Raw genomic sequence first — 21,112 nt, forward strand, 5'->3', positions numbered from 1 at the left:
ATAGAAGAATCTTTCATGTTTTCTGATCTTGCGTACGTACACTTTTGGAAAAAAATATCTTTGCAAGCTTAAAAACTCCGTGTCATTTTGAAACTTCCCCTTTGAAATTCAACAGCTGAGAAGTCCCTGCTTTTATCAAAGCAAATTTTAACCCAACCGATTTACTCGTAAATCCAACCCTCATCATTCGATCTCATTACAAATGCTCGAACTGTACATCTTTACCCTGGTACCGCTCAGCTTCCACAGACAAGCTGCCTCCATTAACCTTCCCCCAATTTAATTAATCACGGACGGACACACACACAGAATTGCCCATTGTGTCTGCATCAGCTCTCCAAACGAACATCATGACTTAGTGCCATTCCCCTGCCTTTTCTTTTTTATAAATTTAGAGAACCCAATTCATTTTTTCCAATTAAGGGGCAATTTAGCTTGGCCAATCCACCTACCCTGCACATCTTTGGGTTGTGGGGGCGAAACCCACGCAAACACGGGGAGAATGTGCAATCTCCACACGGACAGTGACCCAGAGTCGGGATCGAACCTGGGACCTCAGCGCCGTGAGGCCGCAGTTCTAACCACTGTGCCACCGTGCTTGCCCTCCCCCTACCTTTTCACCATGCTCCCGCACATTGTTACAATTCAAGTGATCATCTAATGCCTTCTTGGATGCCTCGAATGAACCTGCCTCCTACACACCTCCAAGGCAGTGCAATCCAGACCAGAACCACTCGTTGGGTGAAAAAGCTTTTCTCAAATCACATTTGTTTCTTTTGCAAATCACTTTAAATCTGTGCCCCCTGGTTCGCGATCATTTTATGAACAGGTACAGTTAGTTCCTCCCCATCCACTCTGTCCAGCCCCCTCATGATTTGAACATCCAAAAATATCTTCTCTTATATTCCAAAAAATACTTTAAAAAAGTAACATCTATCATCACAATCCCAGACCATAACTTGCAGCTTCAAACAATTTTCATCCTCCCCTTTGATTCTTTCGCCTATTACCTCAAATCTGTGTCCTCTGGTTGCTGACTGCTCTGCCCGTGAAAAAGGGGTTTCTCCTTATTTACTCAAAGTCCTTCATGATTTCAAACAGCTCTATTAAATTTCTGCTCCTACAAGTACAAGCCAAGTTTTTCTCATCTCTCTCCATAACTGACCTCCCACATCACTGCCACCATTCAAGTAAATTTCTTCACACTCGAGGCTTTATACATCTTTTCTGAATTCTGTGGTGTCCAGAATTAAACACAATCACTTCCGGTGCGGGGGCATGAAGTAGCGGCCGCATTTCGGGTGACTCCCGCGTAGGCTCAGCAATTTGGTCTTATCTGCCCAATTGGAGGAATTGTTTTTAAAAAACGGACTTGCCCTGCAGAGCAATCAGCTGGAATCAGTGGTTAGCTCTGCTGCCTCATGGTGCCGAGGAGCAGGTTCGATCCCGGCCCCGGGTCACTTTCTGTGGGGTGTTTGCATAATGTCCCAGTGTCTGCTCGGGTCTTACCCCCACAACCCAAAGATGTGCAGGGCAGGTGGATTGGCCACGTTAAATTGGCCCTTAATTGGAAAAAAAAATGGGTACGCTAAATTTATATTAAAAAAGGACATCGAAGAGGGGTGGAGGGGTGACGTTGTAGACGTCGAGCCCGAACATGGAGGTAAAGATGGCCGAGGAAGCGACCATGCATTTCACCTTCGACATGATGGCACGCACAAAGGCCCTTGAGACACAAAATGCGACTGAATGAGCCACCTCGAGGGGTGATCATTCGGTTTCATAGTTTCTAGAGAAGGGAGTGGATTCTGGAATGGGCCAAGAAAGCCCGAAACATCCACTGCAATGGTAAGGATTTACCAGGTCATTGGCAAAACAATGGGCGGCCTTCAATAAGGTACAGACAGTCTTAATTAATAGAGGAGTGCGATTTGGGATGGTGGATCCAGCGAAATTAAGGTTACGTTTGACTCAAAGGATTTCTATTTCGAAACTGGTGAGCAAGCGGAGGACTTTATCAAAGATCGTGGTCTGGACACGGCTTGAGGGATGCGGGCGGTTGGTTGGTTGGGGTATTAATATTTTACTGTTTTAATTGTTCATGTTGTTAACGTTGGGTTAATGGTGGAGGTGTTTGGATGGGGTAGTTTCCTCTGTTTTTTAAAAAAAGATTCTTCTTCTTTAACGGGCTTAGTAGTTGCTGGGATGACAGGGGCGCCTTTTCTCAATTTAAGGCCTCTATTTTTAATGGGTGGGAAAGAGGATCAGGGGAGAAACATGCTTGGGGCAGCTATGAAGGTGCTGGTTAAGAAATAGGTGGGAACTGGGGTGGGGTGGTCACCTTACTTGCACTAGGAAGTTAGCTGTTTAACGGAAGTCAAGTGGGGGATGTGGTTGCGACATATTGGGTCAGTTTGGTTAAGCTTGATGGTTCGGGGTGGGGGGTTGTTACAAGAGGCGTTAGGCCATCTGTTTATCTGTTGACTGGGGGAGGGGGGTGGGGAAAACTGACAGTAACCAATTATCTTTTTCTGCTCCACCATTTATGTGGGATGGATCATTATCTTAGATGGGCCTGTGCCTGGGAATTATCGGCAAAGCTATGGCACTTTGCAATGGTAATGACTGACTCGAAGTTTTGGGGAGGGGGATAAGCAAACCCCAACAAGGGTGATGACTTGGAATGTGCAGGGCCTGGGGGGCCCAGTCAAAAGAGCGCAGGTTTTTAGCTCTTTTAAAGAACTTGGAAGCCGACGTGAAAATCCTCCAGAAGACCCACATGCTCGAGCGAGATCAGGCACAGCTTCGGAAGGCTTGGGTGAGCCAGATTTTCCACTCTGGATTCGACAGCAGGGCCTGGGGCGGGGAGGCTGCTGATCCTCATTAATAAAAGGGTCCGGTTTCGTTCAGAGAAGGTGTTAGCAGATGCGGGAGGGAGGGAGGGATGCATGTTATAGTTACGTGGGTGTTAGAGGAGATACTGGTGGTGTTGGTCAAAGTGCATGCCCCGAATTCAGATGATACAATGTTCATGAAACAGCTGGTGCAAGGATACCGGATCAAGACACGCATGAGTTTATTATGGAAGCAGACATGAATTGTGTGTTAAACCCAAGGGTTGATTATTCTAGGCCAAGATTGCTGGTCCCAGGGAGTATGGCAAAGGTGTTTTAATTGCTTTTATGGAAGAAACGGGGCTGGAGGGGGGGGGGGGGGAGGAGAGAGGAGAAGAGAACAGACCCATGGCAGTTCGGACACTATGGGGAGCGGGGGGGAGCGGGGAGAAGAGTTCTCATCCTTCTCCTCAGTACACAATATTTTTTTCCAGGATTGACTATTTTGTCATCAGCTGAACGCTAGTGGCAGGGATGAAAAAATCTGGGAACTAAGCGGTAGTCATTTCTGACCATGCCCCACATTGGCTAGAACTTGAGTTGGGGGTAGTAAGAGGCATCAAAAGGTGTGGTGACTGGATGTGGGTCTGCTAGCGGACATTGGGTTCGGTGTAAGGATCTCAGGGGCTATCCAGGATTATATATTGAACAATGACAATGGGGAGGTCTCTCCCTCGACATTACAGGAAGCACTGAAGGGTGTAATTAGAGGAGAAATTATATTTTTCGAGGCCCATGTAGAGCTGGAGGCAAGGAGGGAAGGGAAAAACTAGTTGACAATATTACAGAGGTCGGTCACTAAGTATACGGACAGCCCATCCCAAGAACTATTAATGCAGAGGAGAAAGCAAACGCAGTTTAATCTAATCATTATAGATAGGGCGGGACGACAGCTGAGGCGAGGTAAAGGGGCTATTTACGAATGAGGAGCAGGCAAGTCAGCTCCTGGCATATCAATTGAGGAAACAAGAGGCTGAGAGGAAGATTGCCTAGATTAGGACACGTGATGGGGGGCTGGTGTCAGATCAGAAAACAGTAATTGAGTTATTTAAGACCTTTTACCAAAATGTACCCAGGTCAGAATCTCCACAGGATGGGAAAGATATGGTGGAATTCCTGGGCGAATTGAGTTTCCCAAGGTGGAGGAGGAGTTACAAGAGGACCTTGAAGCTCCACTGGAGTGGATGAGATCAAACAGGTGCTGAAACTGATGCAGTCAGGGAAGGTACCGGGACCTGATGGGCTCCCGGTGGAATTTTGTAAAACATTCGTAGACCTATTAGACCCTCTATTGTTAGGGATGTTCAGAGACTCCTCAGAGAAAGCAGATTTACCAAAGACGCAGAGGCAGGCTTTGATTTCCCTCATCTTCAAAAAAGTCAAAGATCCCTTAGACTGTGGGTCATATCGACCAATCTCCCGATTAAACGTGGGCGCAAAGCTGTTAGTTAAGGTGTTGGCATTAAGACTGGAACCTTGTCTGCCAGAGGTGATGGGGAAAGAACAAATGGGTTTCATTAAAGGGCGGAGGTTGACGGCAAACACGAGATGACTGTTGAATGTGGTGCTTGCTCCAGGGGAGCGTTAGGTCCAGAGATCATAATCCCACTTAATGCGGAGAAACTGTTCGACCGGGTAGAGTGGGACTACCTGTTTGAAAGAAAAGTTTTAGAAAAATTTGGATTTGGGCCGGGCTTTGTAACTGGGTATGGCTGTTATATATGGTCCCATTTGCCAGTGTTTGCACTAACAAAGTAACCTCTGCCGCTTTCGTCTCTGCCCGGGTACCAGAAAGGGATGTCCATTGTCTTCTTTGCTGTTTGCACTAGCAATAGAGCCACTAGCTCTATTTGAGGTCCTCAAATACATGGGAGGAATAGTTACAGGTGGGGTGGAACACAGGATTTCGCTGTACCCTGGCGACCTATGCGAGACGTCAATGGGTAACATTATGGGAATCTTGCAGCGTTTTGGAGCCTTCTCTGATTACAAGATATAGGAAAGAGTGAATACTTTGTGGTTGGGTTCCTGAAACAGAGAGGGTGGGGTTTAGGAGAGTGCCGGGTCGGTGAGCTGGATGTCATTTTCGATATTTGGGTGTCCAGATATAAGGGACTAGGGGAAACTCCGGGGGTCGAATTGTACCAATCTGGTGGCAAAAGTCAAAGCAGATTTTCAAAGATGGGACAGTCTCTGATTATCCCTGGCGGGCCGAGTGCAATCAGTTATAATGAACATCTTGCAGAGATTCTTATTCCTATTCCAGTGCCTTCCAATATTCTTACCCAAAGCTTTTTGCAGAGATTGACCATCTGGTGACTGGGTTTATTTGGGCGGGTAAGAACTAAAGGATCAGGAGGACGTTGCTCCAGAGGGAGAGACAATTAGGGGGCTTGGCTTTGCCAACCTTTCAATACTATTTTTGGACAGCTAATGCTGAAAAGGTGCTAGGCTAGTTCGGAGATTGGGATGAGCTTTGGGTTCGGGTGGAAGCAGAGTCTGAGGGGAATAAGCCTAGCGGCGCTGGTATCAGCTCCATTACTGGTGGTGAAATATTCGTCTAAATCGGTGGTAGTAGTAGTAGCCAAGTTAAACATTTTGGAGACAACTCCGCTACCATTTTAACTTGAGGGCTGTCCCTCGCCTGACACCCATCTGTGCGCGTCAGTTATTTGAAACTGTTGGGTCAGATGTGAAATTTAGTGAATGGAAGGATGAAGGTTTAGAGAAAGTGGGACACTTATTTTTAGAAGGTCGACTTGCTCGCTTCGGCGAAATAGGGAAAAATATGGGCTCACAGATACTGATGGGTTCAGGTATCTCCAGCTGCCCAGCTGCGTCAAAAAGTACTTTCAGGGACTTCCAGTGGCGGCTATGAAAGAGCAAGTCGCACATTTGGTGGCTCCCAATCTGGTTGGACTTTTGGACCTTTTCCCCCGATTTTCTACCGGACTTGAACTGTAAAACTGAAGACAGAGGCAATTGTGTACTGAATTCCCACATTGGTGCATGGAGAGAAGGACTAGAAGTGCTCATAAAGGCAGAAACAAAAAGACAGAGAAGGCTTGGGCTGAGACTGCAGCAGGAGACAGCATGGCGGAGGACCGGACCTCTGGTTTGTCGACCCAGCGGTCAACGGAGCAGCTGATGCAAGTTATTCTGGGAGGCTTTGCTAAGCAGAAACAGGGCTACTTGGACCCGATAAAAGAGTCGATTGAGCGGCTGGAGCTTAAATTGGAAGCCCAAGATCGGGCGATCAAGAAGGTAGAGAAGGTGCTGGCTGAGCAGGAGGAACATCAAACTGCGGTGGAGTTGGAGGTGAGACCAGCAGAAGAAGCTCCTGGCGAAGGTGGAGGACCTAGAGAATAGGTCCCGCCGGCAGAACTTGAGAATCGTTGGGCTCCCGGAGGGGTCCTAGGAGCAGACGCTGGGGCATACATCGCAGACATGTTTGAAAAGATGCTGGGAGATGGGGCATTCTCCCGGCCCTTGGAGGTGCACAGGGCTCACAGAGCCCTCGCGAGGAAGCCGCGAATGGGAGATCCACCCCCCCCCCCCCCCCCCTTGAAGGGAATGCTGGGGAGATTCCACAGGTACTTGGATAAGGAGCGCATTGTACAGTGGGCCAAGCAGACACGGAGCTGTAAATGGGACAACACTATCCTGCAGGTTTACCAAGACCCGAGTGTGGAGGTGGCCCGGATAAGAGCAGGCTCCAACCAGATTAGGTCGATCCTTTTTAAGAAAAAGGTGAAGTTCGGACTGTTGTATCCAGCCCGTCTCTGGGTCACGCACGAGGAACAGCACTTTTATTTTGAGTCGCCAGAGAACGCGCTGGACTTCGCGAAAAGGAAAGGACTGGTGGTGGACTGAGAACTTTTGAACTTTGCTGCAACGTTCTAGTTTTTTGGGGGGTTTTACGGTTCTTTTTTTAAAAAAGTTTCTCGTTTTTCGTTTTGTGGAAGCTGTTTGTAATGCCTTTTGCATTGATTTGGGACCAACGGTAGAGCTGAGTGAGTTAAGGTTTTCATTTGCACTGTTGGGGGATGGAGGTGTGCTTGTTAGATCTTGGTGTTTTTCTGTTGGGCAATTGTGTGGGGATTGTTTGATGTTGGAGTATGTTTGTATGAGCCGGGGGGGGGAGACGACAATAGGTGGGAGACTATCCAGCGCCAGGGATGGGGGCCACCAAGGTAGCTGGGAGGGCTAGCTCGTGGTGGGGGGGCACGTGCATATGTTCAGTTTATTAAAGGGGTTGGGTTACAGAGTGTTGTTACTAGGGGGGGGGGGGGGGGGGTAAATGTTCTGCTTACCTCCAAGGTACTTGGGCTGAGGGACAGAGAGGAGGTTGGGGGAGGAGGCTGCCTGGGGCGGACCGGTGGAGGCGCAGGAGGTGGGCCCAAAAAAGGGGATGGCTGATCGGCAAAGGGGGGGGGGGGGAGGAGCTGAAGCGCAAGTGGGGGGAGGAGCTGGGAGGAGAGATAGAGGATGGTCTATGGGCGGACGTGTTGAGTAGAGTCAACGCGTCCGCAACATGTGCCAGGCTCAGCCTGATACAATTCAAGGTCGTTCACCGGGCTCACATGACAGTGGCCCGGATGAGCAGATTCTTTGGGGTGGAAGACAGGTGTGCAAAATGTGCGGGAGGACCAGCGAACCATGTCCACATGTTCTGGACATGTCCGAAGCGTAGGGGATTTTGGCAGGGGTTTGCAGATGTCATGTCCACGGTGTTAAAATCAAGGGTGACACTGAGTCCAGAGGTGGCGATTTTCGGGGTGTCGGAAGACCCGGGAATCCAGGAGGTGAAGGAGAGACTCAAAGCCCCCGAAGTCGGAGACCTGGCTATTGGATGTGGCTAGCTTTCACTGTTTGGAGAAAATCAAGTTCGCCTTGAGAGGGTCACTGTTAGGGTTCGCCCGGAGGTGGCAACCGTTTGTCGACTTCTTCGCGGAAAATTAATCGTCAGCAGAAGGTGGGGGGGGGGGGGGGGGGGGATTAGTTTAGCTTAGAGTAGGGGGTTAATAAAGGTGGGACCTGGAAGGGAGATGGCTTTTTTACTATGTTTACAGTTTCATGTACATTGTTTATTTTATTGTTACAATACCGAAAATACCTCAATAAAATGTTTATTTTAAAAAAAAAAAAAGTACTTTCAGCCTTTCCGATTTTGCAGCCTTCTACCTTGCTCGAGAGAATCTTATCCTGCTCTGGTTTGGAGGTGGCCAGCGCATTGGGTACATACCAGCGGATGAAGGGGAGGAGATGGGTTTGTCGAGGGTATGAATGCGAAGTGGACGGAGGAGATGGGACCGATCTCGGAGGAGGAGGTTTGGAGTGAGGCACTGAAGAGGGTGAACCTGACCTCATCTTGTGCTGAAAGTGGTGTTCTGGACTGACACAAGGAAAGCTAGAATGAGTCAAATTTTTGAAGGGATGGATGATAGATGCGATCGGTGTCTGGGGGTGCCCGGCACATCACATGCACATGTTCTGGTCGTGCTCAAAGCCGGCGGACTTCTGGAGGTCCTTTTTTGAGACTATGTCGGCAATTCTGAATATGGTTGGAGCCTTGCCCATTGGTAGCGATTTTGGGGGTTTTGGTTGTGCCGTAACTCTGGACCGGAGTGGGGGCTGATGTCCTGGCCTTTGCATCACTGGTGGCAAGAAGGTTGGAGGTTGACAACGCCGCCAAGTGCCTCGATGTGGCTGGGTGGCTTGATGGGGTTTTTACACCTCGTAAAGGTTAAGTTTATCGTGAGAGTCAGTCGAAGGGTTTTACCGCAGATGGCGGCCATTTATATTCTACTTGAAACAGCTGGTCACTGTTGCCTGTTTGGGGGGGGGGGGAATTTAGTATCTAGGGAAGATCTAGTAGTAAGGGAAGATGGGAATGGGAGAGGGGACTCTTGCTGTCTAATTGTTATTGTGTTTTTGTAGGTTTTGTATTAAAATAGTAAAAAAAATTTAACAATATTTCCAAAAAAAGAATGGGACACAATAATCAAACTGAGGCCTAATCAGTGTTTTAAAAAAGGTCAAGCACACCATCCCAGCATTTGTAAACGATGTCTATGTTTATAAAGCCAAGAATTCCACTTGACTTTTCATCTATGCTCAGTTTGAATCCCATGAATGAATGAATTTTAAAAAGCTTCAATCTGCCCTGCCAATGGAAAGGTTTTGTATACATATGCCCCCAACTGATTGTTTCTGCACTCCCTTTAAAATTGCATCATTTATATTGTACTTTAATAGGTTCATTTTAATCCGTCACGTGCCTAGTTGTTTCATAGTGGGACCCTCAATGGCATTAACTACATTTTTGAATTTCATGTCAACTGTAAACTATGAAATTATGTCCCTTTACCTAGGACCAGATCATTACTTTTTTTTCTTTATTCTTTCATGGGATGTAGGCTTTTCTCACAGGGCAGCTATTGTTGTCCCTCCTAAATGTCCTTGAACTCAGTGGCTTGCTAGGCTATTTCAGAAAGTAGTTAAGAGTCAAGCACATTGCCGTGGGTCTGGAGTCGCATGTAGGCCAGACCAGGTAAAGACAACCAAGGTTCCTTCGGCAGCATCGTCCAACCCCTTGCCCACTACCATACAGAAGGACAAGAGCAGCAGATTCCTGGGAACACCGCTACCTGGAGCACTCACCTCCCTGATATGAAAATATATTGTCGTTCCGTCACTGTTGCTGGGTCAAAATCCTAGAATTCCCTCTCTAACAGCACTGTGGGCATATCTTGTAGAGACGTGTAGAGGTTCAAGATGGCAGTGTACTGCCACCTTCTCAAGAGTTACAAGGGATGAATAAATGCTGGCTGGGCCAGCGACGTCCACATCCCATACATTAATTTTTTTAAAAATCCTTCCTTGAAGGACATTAGTGACCAGATAAGTTTTTACAATAATTGATGATAGTCATCATGGCCACCATTACGGAGATTAGCTTTATAATTCCAGATTTTATTAATTGGATTTAAATTCCACGAGCTATTGTGGTGGAATTGAAACCACTGCACCAGAGCATTAGCCTGGGCCTCTGGAGTACGAGTCCACTATACCACTGTTTCCCCTGAAATCATTAATGTATCAAAAAGAGCAATGGTCCTATTGCCTACTCTTGGGGGTACCACCATGTACTGCTTTCCAGTCAGTATGAACTGTTCACCCACTATTCTCTGTTTTCAGTCCCAGTTTCATATCCATGGAACAACTGACCTTTTAATCCCAAAAGACTTCAATTTTGCTAAGAAGTCTATGATGCAAAAGAAAGACAGACAGATATGCATATATAAAAAGTACTTTTCAAAAACAGTACTTTACAACCAATGAAATACGTTTGAAGTTCAGTCATTGTTGCAATGTGAGGATGGTACGGTGGCGCAATGGTCAGCACAGCGCTGAGGACACAGGTTCGTGCCCGGATCACTGTCTGGGTGGAGTTTGCACATTCTCCCCGTGTTTGCGTGGGTCTCATCCCCACAACCCAAAAGGTGTGAAAGGTAGGTGAATTGACGATACTAAATTGCCCCTTAATTGGAAATAAAAAGAATCGGGTACTCTAAATCTATTTTTAAAAATTGTTGCAATGTGAAAAATGCAGCAATCAATTTTCACACAATACGTACAAGGTGGAAAAGGTGTTAGTGAGGCCACACCTGGAGTATTGTGTTCAGTTTTGGTCTCCTTACTTGAGAAAGGACGTACTGGCACTGGAGGGTGTGCAGAGGAGATTCACTAGGTTAATCCCAGAGCTGAAGGGGTTGGATTACGAGGAGAGGTTGAGTAGACTGGGACTGTACTCGTTGGAATTTAGAAGGACGAGGGGGGATCTTATAGAAACATATAAGATTATGAAGGGAATAGATAGGATAGATGCGGGCAGGTTGTTTCCACTGGCGGGTGAAAGCAGAACTAGGGGGCATAGCCTCAAAATAAGGGGAAGTAGATTTAGGACTGAGTTTAGGAGGAACTTCTTCACCCAAAGGGTTGTGAATCTCAGGAATTCCTTGCCCAGTGAAGCAGTAGAGGCTCCTTCATTAAATGTTTTTAAGTTAAAGATAGATAGTTTTTTGAAGAATAAAGGGATTAAGGGTTATGGTGTTCGGGCCGGAAAGTGGAGCTGAGTCCACAAAAGATCAGCCATGATCTCATTGAATGGCGGAGCAGGCTCGAGGGGCCAGATGGCCTACTCCTGCTCCTAGTTCTTATGTTCTTATGTTCCCACAGACTGCAATGTGAGAGTGACCAGATGATCTGTTTCTGCGATGTTGAATGAGGAATAAATATTGACCAGGACATTGGGGAAAACACCCATTCTCTTCTTGAAATTGTGCCATGGGATCTTTTGCACCTGAGAGTGCAGAAGGGGCTGGTTTAGCACACTGGGCTAAGGAGCTGGCTTTTAAAGCAGACCAAGGCAGGCCAGCAGCACGGTTCAATTCCCGCACCAGCCTCCCCGAACAGGCGCCGGAGTGTGGCGATTAGGGGCTTTTCACAGTAACTTCATTTGAAGCCTACTTGTGACAATAAGCGATTTTCATTTCATTTCATTTTTAGAAGGAACCTCAGTTTAATGCCTCATCTGAACAGCACCTCTGACACTGCAGCATTCCCCTCATCATTGCACTGAAGTGTCGGTCTTGATTTTTTTGCTCAGGTCCTGGAGTTTGACGAGAAACCACAATCTTTTGACTCAGGCGAGAATGCCGCAACTGATCCATGGTTGACATGTTTTGTAGCAGCATTTTAGAATCCAGAAACAAAACCATTTGGAAAACCATCAACCATAAACTTTCTGGATGTGTTAAACTTCCTGACAATTTGAAACAAATCTGATATTTAGCTTCTCTGTGCCCCATTCAAACATAAATACACAATTTCTCTTTCATTCTAATTGGCTTTCATTAGTTGCCACATTTTGAGCACAATGAACAAATAAAGCATAGAATCATAATTCACATTTACAGATCTCCATATTGGTCCACATGCATCTCCACCACCTATAAGTCTGCCAAGTACAGCAGACTTGATATTGGGGCCACACTCTCCTCCAGGTTCAGTACTCTCAAGTAAAACATTCATGATGTTAATGCAGCATAAATAAGTCACTTAACTACAAACAAAAACTGGCACAAATTTTTCAAGGGAACCTTAATTTTAACTTTTATACTGTGTCTAATAGGAAATGCATAACTCAATCTGTCACAGAACTTACAAACAGCGAAAGCAAGAACATTCATAAAACAGCATTTCCCTGTGTAGCACTTTCGATAGAAACATTAGTGATTTATAGCATCTTGATTAGAATCAAATCAACTGCTCTCAGCGCAGAATAAACTTCAAACCAGCACTGCAGTTGCAAAGTGAAAAAGATCAGGAGTTCAAACAGCTTTAAATTGGTATTCCAATTGTTACGGATCAAGAGGATTTAGGGTTTTGAACATGTTAAGTGTAGAAGGTGAGAAGCTGATCTAACCTGATACTATCTAAATCCTCACTAAGCTTAAGAAAAAAGACCATAACAGCAGAAAATCTTAGCAGATCTTGCTACTGAAGTAAACGCACATTGCTCTTGGCCATTTATTAAGAAACAAAAATTGTAGTGATATAAATTTTAGTCAACTTCTGATTCAACTAGAGCATAATTACAGGTCCGATATGTAGTCAGCAGGTAATCAGTACAAATGTCACGTATAATTGAGATTTGAGAGTATTTAAAAACTCAGAGTGGCATAGTGCAGGTGGTAGGCTGCAGTTGGTGCTCCTGATACAAGTTCTTAATTTCAACAGCTCAGTTCCTGCCAGAAATGGGGGAGCGGCCACAGGGATATCAGTGTCATCCCAGACCACTTAGTGGAGTTCACAAAAGGTCTGAAACCACACTGCCTGCTGCCACCTCCATTACCAGAGATGGTCAAGGGGAAGGACTATCTTCCTCAAAGAGATCATAAAGAACTATGAAACCTCCATACAGAATACCAATTAGAGGTAGGGGTTGTCCGTTCAGCCCCTTGAGTCTGTTCCACCATTCAATAAGAACATGGTTGATCTGATTGTAACCTCAACTCTACATTCAACGAGAATCTATCCGGGTCTACCTTAAAAATATTTAAAGACTCTGCTTCCACAGCCTTTTGAGCAAGAATCAAAAGACTCCCGACCCTCAAAGAAATTCTCCTCATCACTGTCTTAAATGAGCAACCCCATATTTTTAAACAGTGACCCTAGTTCTAGATTCTCCCACAGGAGGAAATATCCTTTCCACATCCACCCTATCAAAACCCTTCATGTTCTTGTATGTTTCAATCAAATCACCTCTTACTCCTCTAAACTCCTGTAGATAATAGCCTAATCTGTTCAACCTTTCCTCATCTGAAAATCCACCCATTCCTGGTATTAGTCCTTCACTGAACTGCTTCCAATGCATTTATAGCCTTCCTTAAATAACAAGACCAATACTGTGTACAGTTCACTAGATGTCGTCTCACCAAAGATGTGCAGGTTACGTGGATTGGCCATGCTAAATTGTCCTTAGTGTCCAAAAAGGTTAGGTGGGGTTACGGGGATAGGGTGGAGGTGTGGACTTAAGTAGGGTGTTCTTTACAAGGGCCGGTATACTCATTTATATCAACTCCATTTCCAATTAGTTAGCCGATTTTCTATCCATGCCAATATGTTACCCCCTAAACAGTGATCTTTTAGTTTCCGCACGGTGGTGCAGTGGTTAGCACTGCTGCCTCACAGCGCTGAGGACCTGAGTTCGATCCTGGTTCCAGGTTAATGTCCATGTGAAGTTTGCTCATTCACCCAGTGTCTGCGTGGGTCTCACCTCCACAACCCAAAGATGCGCAGGGTAGGTGAATTGGCCACGCCAAATCGGCTCTTAATTGGAAAAAAATGAATTTGGTACTTTAATTTAAAAAACTTTCTGCAATAACCTTTGATGTGGCACCTTATCTACTGGAAATCTAAGTACAGTACATCCACCGGTTCCTCTTTATCCATAGCGTGCGACTCTTTCAAAGAAATGTCAACATCATTTTCCTGTCAGGAAATCATGTTGACTCTGCCTGATTGCTTTGAATTTTTCCAAGTGCATCTTTAATAATCGTTTTTAACATTTTCCCTGTGACAGATGTTAAGCTAATTGACCTGCAGTTTCTTTTTGAATGTTATACTTTCTTATTTAAATATCTATCGAAACTCTTTATGTCTTACTCTAATTTTTCTTCCTTATTAATCTTTTGTCATTCTTCATATTATGAGTCTTCTAACTGTCTTTGTGCAATTATACATTTTTCTTTAAATCTGACACTGTTCTTAACTTTTTAGTTAACAGTGGGTCCTTCTCCTTGAAATTTTTCTTTGTAATGGAAACGTATCTACTCTGTATTCTGAAATATCCCTTTAAATGTCTGTCACTGCATCTCTATTGACCTATTCCTTAACCTCATCTGCCAGTTCACGTTAGCTAGCTGTTTTCATGCCTCATAATTGCTCTCCTAGTCTTGGACCCACTCTTCTCTCCTACAAAGTGAATGTAAAATTCAATCATATATGATCACTGCAACTTAAGGGTGCCTTTACTCTGAGGTTATCAATTAATTCTATCTTATCTAGTATAGCCTGTTCTCTCGTTGGCACTAGAATGTGCTGTTCTAAGAAACTATCTCAAAAATATTCTATGAATTAACTACGTGACTCTTGCCCACCTATTTTTTCCAGTCTATATGTAGATTAAAATCCCTCATGATTATCGCTGACAAGTTCCCACTGTTTCTTCCTTTACACCGTCCTACCGTGTAGGTACAATTTGTGGGCCTGTATATCATTCCCACCGAATGTCTTCTTTATCATTTCTCACCTCAACCGAAACCGCTTCATCTTGGTTTCCTGAATTTTGGTCATCCCTCTCTAATGTGCGAATACCATAATTAATTAACACCCACACCTCCATCTTTTTCTAACTCCCTGTCCTTTTTAAATGTCACATACCCTTCAATATTCAGGTCCAAATTATGTCATCTTATAGCCCGTGTCTCCATAATGGCTATCAGATCGTACTTATTTCCATTTTTCTCCAGTGGTATTGTCAATGGAATAAAAAGCGTTAGCTCAATTTTTTATTTGACAGCTTAGACTGCACTTTCCTGAAACTTGTACCGCACCATTATTTGCAAATTTTCTGCCTATGATATGCTTTCCCCGGTACATTGTGGGTGCTTTAGCTTTACTGGAATAGGAGGAAAACTACATCACATCTGGATGTGACTGTCACATGAAGCTGAAAATCTCCAACAGCTGAGACTTTTTAAGTTACCTGAAACCTTATTGAGTGCCCAATTCTTTTGTTTCCCCATTAAGGAGCAATTTAGTGTGGTCAATTCACCTACCCTGCACATCCTTTTGGGTTGTGATGCTGAGACCCATGCAGACCCAGGGAGAATGTGCAAATTCCACACGGACGCTTGAAACCTTATCAATATTAGTTCATTATCTTCAAATTTAGAAGAAGGAATTAAAGTGTTCCAAAGTCCAAAGGAACAGAATGAGAAAGTTGCTGATTCTTTAATAACCAGTGAAATATATATCAATTATTAAAAAATGAACTGAGAGTAGGAATTTGAATTACTAAGAATTCAACACTAAAATAATACAACCCAATATCTGATGAAAGGAAGCTGCTTTTTTATCAAGTTAACATGTAAACACTAAACTGATGAGATACCATACCAGTGTGAAAGTCATTCATGGGATTCTTGCTGTACTGGTTTCTACAGTCATACATTCTACTTGGAAAACATTTGGCTGGAATTTAACCCGTGGTACATGCTACGGGCAATCTTATAGATTACAGATGTATAAAACAAAAGCATGAAAATATTTCATCAGCATTGGACAACAAAATACATTTTGCCCAAAGCAAGAATGAATTTTGCATTTGTTCAATGTTTAAGGGGAGGAATACTTTTGGCTGCTCTGTACGTATATTTTAGTGAAGGATGATTTTTATGCCAGAAACAAAATAGTATTCTGGAACCCACTGGAATTCAAGACCTTACTGATTCAAAAATTTAGATTGCAGCAAGATCTCAAAGCTCCTTCAATCCATAAGACTTGACCGGCAATCTTCATTTAAACAAGTTTCTAAACGGATTTATCTTTTTTACATCTTAAGATTTTGATTCTAAATTGCAGCATCTATGGCCCAAAGATCTTAGCAACACAATTCAGCAAACTGCATATCTTTACATTTTTGGCTTCTTTTGGGATAGAATCTTGAGCAGATGGCCTGGGTGAGTGAGTGGGTGACTGCGAGATCCTGTGAGTGAGCCGAACACACACACACACACACACACACCCACCCTGCCCCCTCTTTCCCAAAAACCTACCCATAAAGCCCACCAAGAGGAGGAAACCCCAGGCTGAAAGACAACCCATTTCCTTCCCCTCCTTTTGTATGATTTCCACCAGACCAGCACAGAGTGTGTGCCACCAGAGGTGAATGCAAGGTCAGTGTTAATTAAACCCAACTCCTTCCCTTGGCCTGAATCCCCACCCCTTCCCCGATGATCAGGACAGGCCTGGACTGCCTCCCTCTCTAGATCTGCTTCTAAAGCAAAAAGATTTAAAAAACTTTTATTGATTAACTCTGCTGTTTGGCACTTTCTAATAATTATTTTTGCAATTACTTTTTTAAATGATCAATTCATTGCTTTGATATTGATTTTTTTAAAATGCAATCCATTTTTGATGTTGTGCCAAGCCTTACCCTTTCAAAATTTGCTCTTTGACTCCATGAGTGAGAAGAAAAAAAAAAAAAAAATCGAAATGTGCTGCCCCCCAGCAATAAGATTGGACAAGCCTGGCCTAGAAGAACAATGGCAGCAGATGCATGGGAACACCACCACTTGCAAGTCACACATCATCCCGACTCATTTGAAAATGTATTGCCATTCCCTTAGCATTACTGGAACAAAACCATGGAACTCTCCACCTAACACTCTGGTGGGTGTACCTACAATGAGTAGACAACAGCTGTTCTAGAAGGTAGCTCAGCACAAAGGTTGACCTCGTCAGCAATGCCATATCCCATGAATAAAAAAATCCACTCCACAACCAAAAGTATCTCTGACGCAGCATATTTTCAGACAAAAGCAGCAACTGTTAACCCCAAAGAAACTCTGTCAGCCTTGTCCATCTACAGAGACTAGCCAATAAATTGTTTAACACACCAGCATGTATTCTTTTTGTAAATATATCAAAAACAGCAATGTCAACCAACAAAAGAGATGGTTGAATGGCTGACTGGAATTTACTTTACATTGCTTTCAGAGTTTTGACACACCTTTTAAGTGAAGGCCCACTCAGATTTCTTCAGTAGCAACCATGAAGCTATGGATTCGAAAATTGTGCGCATGTTTAAAAATACACTGCAACACTACATGCCTGACAGACAATGAGAAGCCATTTCTAAATTACAAATTAAAGATTCATCAGCACAGTTCCCAAGGTAGATGAAAAGTATCTGTACATGTAGCTTCACTGAGCTACTTAACATTTGATTAGTATCATAAATAGCATCGGCACTTTGCACGTGGCCAGGAATTATTTCTATGCATAACAAACTGACTTTCATGCTGTATTTTTGTGCCTACCAATTTTCACTGATTGCCTCCTCTTTATTTACATTGCTGTAAACAGTGACTGGTTCTAATTCCAAAGCTGCTGCGAGGATTCCAGTATTCTACCAAAATGGTGATTCTTTATAATTGAACAAAACATTTTGATGAACTACTCTGATTGCGCAGGAGAGACTCAGGAACACCATTACAGCAGGAGCGTGAAGTTAAAATTCAGCCTACGTGCATTTACACACACACACACTCCCAATATAGGTGCACCAACTACTTGGTTTACCTTCCCTAACCCAAAGGACACTTAGGTCAACTTTGTATCACAATTACGCCCGTAGCTTGGCTCAGATCAGCACCATAAACAGAAACCATTCTGGTATGAAACCTCAATGCCTCTCCCATCTCAATCCTTAATGCCAATGCTGTTGTACAGGTCACCAAGTAACTTTTAGAACTTTGCTCAAGTGGTCTTGACCATGTTGACCCGAGCTCATGATTGCCAATAGCTGTTTCATTGTAAAGGAGTGATGCAAGAACACGGGAGTCCAATTCTGTTTTCATTAGGTGTCCGCACAAATAGCCCAGCATGATCAGAGTTGAATTTCTCTCTGTTAACTCGGGAGAGATCCAGAATTAAACCTGGCGCTTTGTGACTTGTATGATTCAGTTCCATCCTGGTGCTGCATTTACTAACTGAAACACGAGGGCAGCTCAAAAGAATAAAAATGTCCAGTGCACTCCACAAAATGGCTATCTAACAAAACTGTAAAATCCAGTTTGTGAGTCAGTTGTGGTATCTTTAAAAAAAGTGACTCACCCTCGCATTACCTGAAATTAGCATAACATAGAACACTCCAGGTTAAAGCCCTTAGAATGGCCTTGTCAAAAATTTATCTTTCAATTTTTATGAAAAAAATTTTGTAAATCTCTCTAGGGGAGTTCAATCTCAATTACGGTTACATTTGGGGTGAATCACTGATGCACAATTCTCCCATTGGCAGTCAATGCTTGGCATTAAAAGAGTCATGTCTGAACAAACAACCCTGGATATGTGGGGATAGTGATGTTCCGATTCAGAACATTGTTTACATCATTTAATAACATTTTTCCAGCTGTAAAATGTTGCTTTAATGCTCAGCCTTGTTGTAAAACCATAAGACATAGGAGCAGAATTAGGCCACTCAGCTCATCGAATCCGCCATTCAATCATGGCTGATATTTTTCTCATCCCCATTCTCCCGCCTTCTCCCCATAACCTCTGAGCTCCTTATTGATCAAAAACCTATCTATCTCTGTCTTAAAGACACTCAGTGAAGTGGCCTCCACAGCCTTCTGCCGCAATGCGTTCCACAGATCCACCACTCTCTGGCTGAAGAAATTCCTCCTCATCTCTGTTTTAAAGGATTGTCCCTTTAGTCTGAGATTGTGTCCTCTGCTTCTAGATTCTCCTACAAGTGGAAACATCCTCTCCACGTCCATTCTATCCAGGCCTCACAGTACCCTGTAAGTTTCAATAAGATTCCCCCTTATCCTTCTAAACTCCAACGAGTACAGACCCAGAGTCCACAACCGTTCCTCATACGACAAGCTCTTCATACCAGGGATGATTATGACCTTGCCCTGCAGAACTCCTTTAAAACACATACCCAATTGACAAATCCACTGAAGACAATGATGCCATCAAACCACAAAAATACCAAAATAAATCAACTCTTTTCCACTTACTTTTGCTTTTTCAAAGTCAAGGTCCTTGCCGATTGTGGTCAATAGCCTGCATAAACATTCTAATGACTCCTCATCATGGTTTTTTAGTAGTTTCACAACACAGTCATGCATAATGGCTTCAGTCAGCATTTTAAGTTTGAACAGTTCACCAATAAATTTAATGTTTCCAATGGATCTTCTACGAGCTTTGTCCTTGGATTCTTCTAGCTCATCTTGAAGTCTGGACTTCTCTTCAGTCTGTAGAAAACAAGGAAGGTTATAGATAAAAAATGTAAATTTATTGAGAAACATTCACACGCACTGAGGCAAGTCAAAAAAAAGTGGTACAGTTCATCCTTTATCCATAAATCCAAAAACCAAGTTATCTGCACTGTTCACTTTGTGATTTTTGATTGCACTGCTTACTCTGTGAACCCCTTCCTAAAAGCAGAATTGAAGATGGCGCCACGAGCGGAAGCTTATTGGAGGTACCCTAAATTTATTATTCAGTGGTACATCTTACTTTCTAACCATTTTCGTTACTTTAGACTATAGTTAGCCTAAGCTTCGGCCATTGTAATGCAAATAGGCCTGGTTCATTATGCTGTATCCGAAAACAGAAATTAAATTAAATCCAAAATGCAATCGGTCCCAAGTTTTTCAGATAATGGATGCTTGACCTGTTTTTTCCGGTTCAGACCTATTCCTTTATTTGACAATATTGCATTCACAATTTTTTCTATTTAGTAATTCAAACTGCAATTCGCCAACAGTGCATTCGTTACTAAATTTATGCCACCAAACTTAAAACTCATGTACTTTAATCCTGAGTATTAGACTTTTCCGAACAAGTTTAAAAAACACATTTGACTTATACATCTGACATTTGAACACCACAAGTTCAATGTAGCATTTTACAAAGTGTAGGCACTATTGAAGCTGCAAATCATCTTTACAATGGATGATCAGATTTCCATGTCTGCACATTATTAACGGATAAAACAAAAATAAACATTAATTGAACCATTACCAAGTTTAACAGGATTTATTTTCAAAACAAAATTGAACCAATAAGGGGGAACACTATTATCTAACATCATAAAACATAAAGGTAGCTCCAGGATTGACAAACACCAAATGAAAACTCCTTTATTCAAATGGGGAGACAGAAAGCAGGAAACTATAAACCAGTTTAGCTTAACACCTAATATCGTGAAAATGTGGGGATCTATTATTAAAGACGTTATAGCAGGGCACTTAGAGAAATCAAGACAATCGGACAAAGTTAACATGGTTTTATGAAAGGGAATTCAAGTTTAACTAATTTATTGGAGATTTTTGAAGAAGTATCATGTGCTGTGGATAAAGGGGAACCGGTAGATGTACTGTATTTAGATAGCCAGAAGAAATTTGATAAGGTGCCAAAATCTTTGAATTTGATTTGATTTATTGTCACATGTACCGAAGTACAGTGAAAAGTATTTTCCTGCGGCCAAGGGAACGTACACAGTAGACAAAAGAATAATCAACAGAGAACATTGATAAATGGTACATTGACAAACAGTGATTGGTTACAGTGCGGAACAAGGGGCCAAACAAAGCAAATACATGAGCAAGAGCAGCATAGGGCGTCGTGAATAGTGTTCTTACAGGGAATAGATCAGTCCGAGGGGGAGTCGTTGAGGAGTTTTATAAAGTCTTGTTGAGGAATCAAAGGTTATTGCGGAAAATAAAAGATCACTGTGCAGGAGGTAACATATTGGCTGCCAAAAGGAAACAGTAGGTATAAATGGGCCTTTTTCTAGTTGGCAGAATGTAATGAGTGGTGTGCCACAGTAATCAGTGCTGGGTCTCAATCTTTTG

The 21,112-nt window shown here is 43.4% G+C and overlaps 1 protein-coding gene across 24 annotated transcripts in view; it reads right to left on the minus strand.

Annotated features, from left to right (window-relative positions):
• The window catches only part of eif4g3b (eukaryotic translation initiation factor 4 gamma, 3b), a 480,107-nt gene that overhangs the window by 94,180 nt on the left and 364,815 nt on the right, over nt 1–21,112 (minus strand). For all 24 annotated transcript variants that reach the window (XM_072478533.1, XM_072478532.1, XM_072478530.1 and 21 more), the window contains one exon: nt 19,271–19,507. In XM_072478533.1, the coding sequence (XP_072334634.1) occupies nt 19,271–19,507 (237 nt within the window). The remainder of the gene's footprint in view (nt 1–19,270; nt 19,508–21,112) is intronic.

Source organism: Scyliorhinus torazame, chromosome 16, assembly GCF_047496885.1.
Source record: "Scyliorhinus torazame isolate Kashiwa2021f chromosome 16, sScyTor2.1, whole genome shotgun sequence".
Classification (NCBI taxonomy): Eukaryota; Metazoa; Chordata; class Chondrichthyes; order Carcharhiniformes; family Scyliorhinidae; genus Scyliorhinus; species Scyliorhinus torazame.